Here is a 12,196-nt window from a genome sequence, read left to right as displayed (position 1 = left end):
AGAATGTGAAAATCTCTTTCTAACCGACGTGTTCTAAAATTGTGACTAACGATGATACGTAATAGACCTAGTGGTACGTAAGTGGATGGCTGTGCAAACTGCATATTCTCTTTTGAAGGCATTTTGGTGAGCATGTTCCAATGATTGTCCAACTTTTATAATAATCTTTGCTTTATCCATCGAAATGAAAGGGAAGCCAACCGGGTTCGACAAACCATCTACACAGACAAAGCACTGACAGAAAAGATCGAGAAAGGAATAATAAATAATAAATAACAATAACAAAACTTTATATTAAAAAAATTTCTGATTTTTTTAATTCTTTTTCAATTAAAAAATATTTGATAACTATAATATAACAATTTTAATTTTATAAATATTTGATTTCTATCTTTTAAATTTAAAATGATTTATTTTTATTTATTATTATTATTATTTTTTTTTTTTGTAGTTAATGATTTAATTTTTATAGTTTATAAGAATTATTTTTTTGTTTTAAAATTTTGATTTGGTTTTTAAAACAAAAAAGAATTATAAATAAAAGTAATGTTTTAAAAGTTTACTTTTCACAATGAAAAATAATAATTTATAAATGAAGCTTAAATTATTATAAATTTAAAATTTTAAAGACTAGATTATTATATATTAAAATTTAAAAATTAAACCAGACAAATATTTTTTAAATTATAACTTTATTTATTTATTTATTTATTTTGTTATTATTATTTTATTTTATTTTATTTTTTTGGAAGGATTTCGTGTTGGAAATGGAAGCTTGTGGGGCCTTGGCGGTGTACGCGTTTACAACGAATACAAAGCTTTTGTGTCGTGTGCTGGTGGTTTCTGGTCGTACCGTATTTGTTTGGTTCGAAGGATGGAGGGGTTGTATGGAAATCTAGCGCTTTATTTAGTAGGGAATTTGAATTTCATTTTATATTTTTAATTTAATTGAATTTAAATGCTGTGATTTAAATTTTTTTTAATGTTTTTATTATATCCGAAATTTGAGTTTTTAAACATAGGATTATATTAAAAATGATCAAATTTAATAAATATAGTATTTTCTGTTAAATTAAAATATGTATAATATATTATATTAAAATGATAGGATATACCAAAATAATAATTATACAAAAGTTATAACAAAAAAAAATAATGATTTATTTTTAACATAATATTTAGTTTATGATCTATTAATATATTACCAAAAAAATATATTTTAAATTAGAATCTAATTTTGAAATATGCTACCAAATATATATCTTTTCAAAATTTTGTTTAAGATTACCTACCAAATATACATGAATAAATTTGTGTATTGAATTGCTTTTAAGAATAAAGATTTTCGGCATAAATCAACACATAACAATAAATTCTTTAAGCATTTTTTAACCATCGATGTTTTATTAAACACAAAATTAAAAGTTTAAGAATTTATACGTAAGAGTTCAAGCCCACCGCGAGTAAATATTGTCATACTTGGGGTTTCTCTTCAAGATTTCTAAAACGTGTCTGTTAGGGAGAGATCTACACACCTTTATAAAGAATGTTTTGTTCCCCTATCCGACTAACGTGTCTTTGGGGCCTAGTGTCCTCACTGACACTCGTTCCTCTCTCCAATCGATGTGGGATTTCACAATCCACTCTCCTTCGGGGCCCAACGTTTTCGTTGACACACCGTCCGGTGTCCACCCATTTGGGGCTCAGTGTCTTCATTGACACACTGCTTCTGATACCATTTGTAAGAGCTTAAGCCCACGAAAATTGTGAGATCCCACACCAGTTGTAGAGGGGAACAAAACTTTTTTTTTTTATAAAGGTATGGAAACTTATCTCTAGCAGACGCATTATAAAAACCTTTCCAAAAAAGTCCAAGCACGTGTCAGCTAGCGACAGCTGTTACATTATCAAACCCAATTTAAAATTTTAAGATAAGAACGAAAACCATAATTCAACATCTAATAAACCTTAAATTAGTATCTTCATAATTAAAACAAAGATTAGGACATTATTATTTTTTATTTGGAATCAAATGGGAATGAAAGTTAATGACAAGACAAATTGTGTCTCAAAATAATCTCCCTTGGCGACCTAATCCACGCAGTTCCACAACTTGTTGTTTGGGCACAAACGATAATATTAAAAAGAACACACAAAATCTAATCCATTTATTTGTTTTATTGACAATATTATTTGTTCCTAAATAGAATTTTCTTACATGTTCTTTGAATATATGTGACAACAAAGTTTGAAAACCATGTGTTTTGTCTATTCATTAGAATGAAATGAAATATAATATAAACTTTATTATAAAATCAACTAATGATGAACCTTGTCACACATTTATGGTTAGTTATTAAAAAATAATGTCAACATTACTCAACAGGAATTAATTATATAATAAAATCACCTAAAGGGTGTGATTGATTTTTCAGTTTATATTTTCATATAATTTAAGTTAATTAACTCTGCTTATGTTTAATATAAAAATAAATTTCATTCAAATTAATAAAAAAAAAATTATATACATTAAGTATTTTTGTTAACAAATTATTATAATGGTAAAAGATTTATTTTAATTTACTCACTCTATAAATATTCAATTTTTAAAATAAAGTTTATATAATTTTTAAGATTTATTATAAAATAAAGTCAAAACTTAAAATTTAAGGTATATAAATGAAAATTTAATTAATTAAAATTATTTCAATAATTTCACTTAATAAAAATAAATAATAGTTAATTATCTAAAATATAATAAATTCTAATACAGTTATTTAATTCTAATGCATTCTATTTTAATACATTTTTTTTACTATATATATATTTTTTTTTTTTCTTTTTTTTTTTTTCTTTTTACTAAGTAAGGGTATTAAAATTAAAATTTGAATTAATAATGCGGAGGAAAAAAACCGAACATGAATCCCACAATGCGAGAATTTTGTGGTCCAACTAAAGTTGGCCCTACAACATGGTTTGTGGGTCCCACCGCAAGTGCTTTCAGCGTGTGGCTGGTGGTGATGCAACAAATACGATAGTTTATTTATTTATTTTTGCGAAAAAAAAAAAACAAAATAAAGTTCCGAATAAATAAACGAAAAATTAGTAAATATTTTTCTGTAGGATTTAATGTTATTTGTACATAACGTGAGAGTTTGGTGGGTGTATTGAATGAAATTGGCTCTCACCCTAACTTCAATTTGACAAAACCCACTTAAAGACCCAACGGTAACGGCATTAATAAATATGGTAATATTATTAATTCATAATTTTAACTCATATATATATATATATATATATATATATATATATATAAAAGTTGGATAGTCGAACATTTGTATTCTTCCATTCAAATCGATATTGAATTGATTATCACCCATGTAACGTCTTATGCTCAGAATTTGAAATCTGAATTCAATGTTTGACGAACCTTGTCATTCTTTTGCATCATCAGACTACAATATGATAATATTACATACTTGTCTTTTAAATACTTTTAAGAGTAAAAATTAATATATCTACAAGTCAACACAGAAAAAAAAGATGTGCACTAGGTTTTTTTTTTTTTTTTTTTTTTTTTTTTTAAAGTTTTTTAATCATCATATTTTGATAAAGTTATTCCAACGTTAATTTATACACTAATCAAATTTATTTTATTCTATATTAAAATAACTAGTTAACGGTGGAATATGGTAACCTAAGTGGGTTGGAATAGAACCTTAACTCCTATATTTAAAATTAGCTTAAATATGACAAACAAATATTTAAATTATAATTAATCAGTGAAATGAATGAAATGTGTTTATTAGTCATTTTTTTTTACTAGTTTCATAAATTCAACTGAGTTCATTAAATGCAACTAAAGTGCATTTAATTCATCTCTTTCTTGAAACTCAACTTTGCACAATATATAAGGCAGATCTCCAACGTCTTATAAAATTTTCTTTGATGACCTCACCATAACTTGAATATAAGTGTATAAGGTTTGTTGTAGCTTTTTGACTCTCGTATTTGTAATTGTAGCTATAATTAAGTGTATAAGTTCCATTAAAAAAACCATAATATCTATATAAAAAATAGTAGTTATAATTAATTAAAATAAAATAAAGTGAATTTATCTTACAAGGAATTTAAATTTCAAAATTTAGCTCCGTAATTCGCGTTCCTAATTGCTTATGAACCGTTGAATCCATGCCTTTTTATTTGTTTATCCTTGTTCTCCTACGCGTTTTTGCCTTTTTCTTCTTTTATAATTTCTTTATTCTTTTCGTGTTATACATAAAATTACAATATATATATATATATAAAGTTTAAATTAATAATATAAATTATATAACAATAAACAATTACGGTTTTATTTTTATAATTTATACTCTCTTTTCTCGAACTTTCATCCATCAACAATTTTATACAATTCGTTCAATAATTAATATATTAGAATTGATACTTTCATCATTGATTATCTACAAATAATTCAACGTAATTTGAATGATTTTAATTAAATTAATTCTTTGTATACTCTTTATATATATTATATATATTTCTAACCTTTTATGTCCGTTGATTTATGTGATTAATATATGTGTCACGACTCATGTCTAAGATTCAGAATTCGAATTCAACACCTAATGACGCTGACATTCTCCCACAAAAGATTATACCCACAAATCAACACGAGTCTTTTCAGCCATGTTTGTCTTTACTCACTTGCATTCTATAAAAAATTAATAGAATGCTTCAAACAAAACACGTTTAATCTTGAAATTCTTATGATTGAGCCATAGAAAAAAAAGACGTACCTTCTTGATATGGGTAATAACTTTCAATTGTTTTAAGCATTTCTTAGCTAACATTGGTCTCGTGAAAATTGTTATATAATGCATGTGAGTGAGGACAAATCATGCTTGAAGGACTCGAGTTGGTTTGTGGGGCAGTTTTCACTCTTGGAAGTGATGAATAAGTAACGTGATCATGACACAAGAGATGCAGGAGAATGTCGAGGCTACCAGGTATTGAAGCTGAATCGTACACAGGATTCTAGGTCGTTTTTTGTCCCACTCTTGGTTTTACTCATCTACATGGCATATTGGCCCCCCCAACTCTCATTCGATGTTACCCACGTTGTGTTTTGACATTTTTGGGACAATATGACTGCGGTTGTGGCTATGTTCATTTAGAATAAGATTTTTGTTTTGTTTCAATAATTGCAAGGCGGAAGGATTGAACATCCTTATATAATATGCTAATTTATATTTTATTTTTTAAAAATAAATATATTTCAACCGTAATTGACAAATATTCATTTTCTTAAAATCGAATGTCAAAATCTACGTGTCCACAATTATTTTAATCCTAAAAAAATTGATGTGAATGCCCAATCCAGTCACCTTTTTGAGGAATCTTTAATCAGCAGTTGTGAATACAACTATCTAATTTGATTCGTTCTCAATAGCGGCTTGATGATCATCTTAAGGTGATAATTTTGTCAACGAATACTCCTATCATACTCGTAATCTTTGAAGGACGAAAAATTTTACGATAGAGATTAGCTATTCACTATATTATTCCATTTGTTTGATTCGAAAAGGGTTGACTTGAATATTTAAAATAAATAAATAGTAAAATGAATATATGAGAAGAGTTGAAAATTCCCTTCTTCATCTTGTACAAAAATTGCTTGAAGAAGCCCTTTTAAAAATGGGTTAGAAAAAAGAGTATTTATTTTTCTCTATAAAATATATATATATATATATTTATATATTTATTTAAATAGCGTGAGTACTAAACTAAATTTTTTTTAAAAATAATCCTTTAAAACTTTTAAAAATATTATTATCTTAGTTCCCGATAAAAACCATGATATTTTATTTAGAACACACGCAAGATTCTTCCCTATAAGGATAGTAGTAATTCTACCTGTTTCATTTATGAATTTCATAGCAATTGAACCAAATCAAATGGACAGTAATATAAATACAATCATGGATAGACAGCAAAACAATTTTTTACTGTACGTGTCAAAATTATTAAATTTGATCATTTATCACAATAATATAAAAAATTATTTTTATATGTATAAAGTTACAACGAAAATGTGACGAATATATTGAATAATTTTCTAAGTGTGCCTGATTAAATTCCTATTTTAGAACCGTGGTTTTGTCCGGCCATTGGTTTTTTTTTTCAATGTTAATTTTTTTGTTAAATTAATATATGGGTCAACATTAATTTTATCAAAAAGATAAACCCAAAACCCTACNATTACTCGGTGAGAATAACAAAATCGAAGAAAGAACTCACCAGAACTATATAGATCTTTCAAAACTGTAATTTCCTTAAAATGAGTGAGCAATTTGGGGATATATTTCATTTTCATAATATCAATATGGAAAAAATAAGAATCAAAATCCAACTTTAATCCAAGAAATAAAAATTGGGTCCATAGTGTAAAAGTCCCTCCGTAGGCTGACGTGTCNCCAATTTTCATAAACTAAAAAAAAAAAAAAAAAAAAAAATTTATATTATCAATAAATTTTGAAGATACATTTATATGGTAAGTGTGTGTATATATATATTCATAAAAATTATTATTTGACCTGTAACGTAACATGTCTAATATTTAGACCAAAATTTACCTCAACGGTTATTATGTGCACCATAGTTATATTATCTATTAGTTTTGAAATTTTTAACCGTAAAAACTATCTACATAAATCAACTAACTTTTTTTTTTTATATATTTTATCTTCACTTACCTGTTTCGTTAAAAAAAGTTTCAAAATATTGTTTAACACAGGATGGTTCTAAGTTAATCATGAGTTTATAAACAAAGAATATTTTCTCCATTTGTATGAGACATTTTGGGGAAGTCCAAAGCAAAGCCACGAATCGAGCCTTTGTATGAGACATTTTGGGGAAGTCCAAAGCAAAGTCACGAGTCGAGCCTTGATTAAGGGGATGTGTTGGATGATGAAAGTTCCATGTCGGCCAGCTAATTAGGAAATAATTATGAGTTTATAAACAAAGAATATTCTCTCCATTTTAATGAGACTTTTTGGGAAGCCCAAAGCAAAACCACTGGGACTTATGCTCAAAGTAGACAATATCATACCATTGTGGAGAGTCGTGTTCCTATAACAAAAATTATCGCCCTAAAATTTATATATTTTTAAATATCACTTAATTTGATACAAATTAAAATGTGGATAAAGATTAAATTCTATATATATATATATTTATTGGAAGCAGGTAAATTAAATTCAAATATAAAACTAAAATGATACTTTTAATAATTTTTTAATTAAAAGAAAAGAGAGAGAGAGAGTAAAAAGGTAAAATTGGGCGCGTTGACAAGAATGTGGACGCGGTGCACCACGCTAACGTGGGGCCCACATCAGCGCCGACGATCCAGCGAATGACCGCGTGGGACCCACGTCCAAACTGGCCTTTGTTTGTTGCTTTGTTAGCGTGGGGAGTTTGATATGATCAGACCTGGCATCTGTTTTCCACCGTTGATCTTCGGTGATCGCCGTTGATTCCACGAAATCGTGAGGATGGAACAGCACCAGCTCTCATACAAATGCCAGCAGCAGATCAAAACCGTGGTGACGATGTTTTAGACTCGGTTAATAAATGTAGGGTTGTTTGTGGATTTATGAATGTAACGCATGTCTTAATTCGCTTATTACGTTTACGTGTCCTTTCTGCTGGAATTCTGCTGACCTTTTAATGTCTATATTACCCTTTCAATTAAAAAAAATTAAAATAAATAAATAAATAAATATATATATATATATATATATATATATATATATATATATATATATATATATAGAATACAGAGTATTTAATGTCTATGGTGGATTTGAAAAATTTTATGAAAAATCATGTGTAATATTGTAGCTTTAATATCTATCTATGTTTCTATATATATATATATATATATATATATATATAATAACCAGCATTAATCTTTTAAATTTGACGCGTTTTATTTAAAAAAACAAGATGTGATGTCATAACCAGTTGAAGTTGACCAAATTTTCCACTTGTGTACAGTCGAGCATAGTTGTGGTTGTCATTTTATATCCTATCCTGCCCATTTGCAAAATTTAAGGTTATTGTTACACACGTAATAAAAAAAATAGACTAAGCCACATTTGTCACCTTCTTTATAATTATTCAAATGGGAGGAAACAAGAGCTGAACTTTGATAGGATGGATTTGAAAATCTAAAAACGATGAATTCATTCGTATGGAGATTGATTCAATTTTTCGAAACTGAAAGATAATTTGTCGTCATTTTGCTTTTTGGGTTCGATTTCTAGCTTGGGTTTGTTTAAAACTCAACTACCAAATGCTTGAATTGGACGTTTTCTAGCTTGGATTTGTCTAAATTTATCATTTTCGTTCTATCAAAATTAATACTCGAATTTAAAATTCATTTATCATTGTACACGTAATTGTTAGCAGTCTCTTATAAGCACAATTATTTTAGTGCAATTGTTAAGGATATTAATAAAACTTCAATATTTTTGTAAAAAATTTAACGGTAAATATATTTTTAAAAGTGGTGGCGTAAATACATTATTAGAATAAATTTGAATAATTTTAAGGGTGTTTTTTTAGTATTGGACATTTTCTATAATTTAACATTTATTTTAGTGCAATGATTAAAATGTTGACCCTTAAATTAATTTGAAAGAACGGACAATTCGGTAAAAGAACAAAACCATTTTGATTCCCCCTTTAAATTTGTACAAAAAGCTTAATTTCAAAATTCAAATATAAATTAAAAATAAAAATAATGGAACATGAACGGCATGAAGTCTTTACAAATCACACAGTACCCTCCCGTGAGCATCGGTAGTCGGGAAAAAACAGTTTTGAACAATTAATTTATTATCTATTTTCATTTTATTTTTTTATTTTTTTAAAAATTTTCAAATAAATTCCTTACCCAACGTGACGCCCACCTCATTTACTTCTTGCCCCTCCCTCTCTCTCTAAATACCAAAAAATGAATTTCTCACGAGAAATTCTCTCGTGATATTCCTGCCCCGCCGCGGAAACTCGCCGGAACTTGTTTTCTCCGGTCAACCCAGCGCCGGCTGACGCCACCACCACCGACTCTCGTTAATTAATAAGAGTTTTCAATATGTCATCACCATGCTTTGGAACAACTTGAATTTTCAATGATGACGTGTCTATGATTTATTCCAAGCGTTGGCTTGGAGAGTTGAATGAGGAATAGGAAATTGCATACCAATTCAAAATAATTTAATAAAAACCCTTTAATTCTCTTCTTTATCTATTAGATGAACACGACGCTCTACAATGATATAATATCGTCCGAAGATGACTCTTCACTATGGTATAATATTGTCTACTTTGAGCATAAACTCTCGTGACTTTACTTTGGGCTTCCCAAAAAGCATTGGTGAGACCAATGTAGAGACTATTCCTTGATTATAAACCCATGATCATTCCCTAAATTAGCCGATGTGAAACTTTCATCATTCAACACCTTCCCTCGAACAAAGTGCGCCTCCCCTTAATCGAGGCTCGACTCCTTTGGAATCTTAATCATTTTTTAATGCCTTCGAGTAGGCTTGACTCATTTTCTTTTGAAGTCATTTATTCGATATTTGAGAATTTACCAATCTATTGGCACGACTAAATTTTAGGGCATGACTCTGATACCATGTTAAATGAACACGATTCCCCATAATGATATGATATTGTTCACTTTGAGCATAGGGCTTCCCCAAAAGGCATCGCACGAATGGATTTATTATAAACTCATGATCATTCACTAAATTAGCGGTCATCCTCCAAAATTATCTACTAGATTATGTTTAATTCGATAATTTTAAAAAAAATTATCATTTAATTTTTAATAAGACATTAATTAACCAGGTATTTGATAAGATTAAATATTTGTATTAAAATATTAACGGTAATGATTGAAATGATTTTGGGTATCAAAATGTAANATGATATTGTTCACTTTGAGCATAGGGCTTCCCCAAAAGGCATCGCACGAATGGATTTATTATAAACTCATGATCATTCACTAAATTAGCGGTCATCCTCCAAAATTATCTACTAGATTATGTTTAATTCGATAATTTTAAAAAAAATTATCATTTAATTTTTAATAAGACATTAATTAACCAGGTATTTGATAAGATTAAGTATTTGTATTAAAATATTAACGGTAATGATTGAAATGATTTTGGGTCTCAAAATGTAAGGAAATGCTTAAAAATTAAAATAAATAAATAAATAAATAAACAAGGTTCAAGGAATATGAANAAGGAAATGCTTAAAAATTAAATTAAATAAATAAATAAATAAACAAGGTTCAAGGAATATGAAGGGGGAAAAAAAGGGAATAAATCCCAAGAAAGGAAAAAAAAAAAGAATAATTTCGAAAAATATTTATAAATAAAAAGAGAAAAAAAAAAAAAGAAAAAAAGAATATGGTGGGCTTTGAGCTGTAACATAGCTGGCCCTTTTTTCGCGTACTATTTCTCTCTCACACATCTCCAAAATCCCTAGAAACGAACCCCTAAAATCCTCTCTTTATCTATCCTCTTCTCTTTCTTCTTCTTCTTCTACATTTTGAAGCTCAGATCTCAACGAGGGATTTGAGCCATTTTTCTGCAAAAAAAAAAAAAAAACCCCAAAAAATCGGCATTTCATAGAAGAATTTCGGCATTTTGTTGAATCAGATGTCTCGCATATGAGATGAAGAGCGATACCCATTTCACCATTCATTCTTTGCTGCAAATTTTCCTCTTCTTTGGCACTCTTTTGTGCCTAGCTTCTTCTGAAGAGCTTCTTCAAGTTTCCGGCCATGGCGGCGGCGGTGGACTGACCGATGCTGAAGCTCACTACATCCGTCAACGGCAACTTCTTTACTACAGAGATGAATTTGGCGACCGTGGTGAAGAAGTCACCGTTGATCCTAAGCTGGTTTTTGAAAACGACAGGCTTAGAAATGCTTACATAGCTTTACAAGCTTGGAAGCAAGCGATTCTATCTGACCCTTTGAATCTTACTCTTAATTGGGTTGGATCTGATGTTTGTAGTTACAAAGGGGTTTTCTGTGCTGAGGCGCCGGATAATTCCTCGATCCGTACGGTCGCCGGAATCGACCTTAACCATGGCGACATTGCCGGCTACTTGCCGGAGGAGCTCGGCCTTCTTGTGGATCTTGCATTGTTCCATATCAACTCCAACCGGTTTTGCGGCACTGTGCCTCACAAGTTTAAGCACTTGAAGATGCTGTTTGAGTTGGATCTGAGCAACAATCGCTTCGCCGGAAAGTTCCCTCGGGTGGTTCTCGAGCTGCCGGAGCTGAAGTTTTTGGATCTGAGGTTTAATGAGTTTGAAGGGACCGTTCCTAAAGAGCTTTTCGACAAGGATTTGGACGCTATTTTCATCAACCACAATAGATTCCGGTTTGACTTGCCGGAAAATTTCGGGAACTCGCCGGTTTCGGTGATTGTTCTTGCGAATAACAAATTTCACGGCTGTGTGCCGGGGAGTATTGGGAATATGACGAGGTTGAATGAGATTATTCTGATGAATAATGGGTTTCGGTCGTGTTTGCCGCCGGAGATTGGGTTGCTGAAGAATCTGACGGTGTTGGATTTGAGTTTTAATGAGTTTCTTGGGGCGTTGCCGGAGACGATCGGTGGAATGGTGAGTTTAGAGCAGCTGAATGTGGCGCATAATTTCTTGTCCGGGAAGGTTCCGGAGAGTATCTGTAAGTTGCCGAATCTGAAGAACTTTACCTATTCGTATAATTTCTTTACTGGAGAAGCGCCGTCGTGCTTGGCGTTGCCGGGCTTTGATGATCGGAGGAACTGTATTCCGAAGCGGCCGGTGCAGCGTTCGGAGAGGCAATGTAAGTCGTTCTTGTCTAAGCCTGTGGATTGCAGTTCTTTTGGATGTCCTTCTTATGTTGCTCCGTCGCCACCTGTGGTGGTGCCTTCTCCGCCACCTGTTGTTGTTTCATCTCCGCCGCCACCTGATTGGGATTCACACCCCATTTACCGACCACACTCTCCTCCCCCGCCTCCACCTTCCCCACCTCCGCCTTCTCCACCGCCGCCTGTCTACTCTCCTCCCCCACCACCACCTTCCCCTCCTCCGCCCTCTCCACCGCCCCCACCACCGCCAGTCT

At 30.6% G+C, this 12,196-nt stretch overlaps 1 protein-coding gene across 1 annotated transcript in view; it reads left to right on the top strand.

Moving 5' to 3' along the window:
• Nucleotides 1-10,526: 10,526 nt before the first annotated feature.
• The window catches only part of LOC111798546 (leucine-rich repeat extensin-like protein 4), a gene marked incomplete in the record, with an annotated part of 2,857 nt that continues 1,187 nt past the window's right edge, over nt 10,527-12,196 (top strand). Inside the window, 1 exon segment of the mRNA XM_023681773.1 lies at nt 10,527-12,179. Coding sequence (XP_023537541.1) covers nt 10,753-12,179 — 1,427 coding nt within the window.

This window comes from Cucurbita pepo, chromosome LG07, assembly GCF_002806865.2.
Source record: "Cucurbita pepo subsp. pepo cultivar mu-cu-16 chromosome LG07, ASM280686v2, whole genome shotgun sequence".
Lineage (NCBI taxonomy): Eukaryota > Viridiplantae > Streptophyta > Magnoliopsida > Cucurbitales > Cucurbitaceae > Cucurbita > Cucurbita pepo.
Note: the sequence above shows the minus strand (reverse complement) of the source record. Positions and strands in the feature narration are given on the sequence as shown.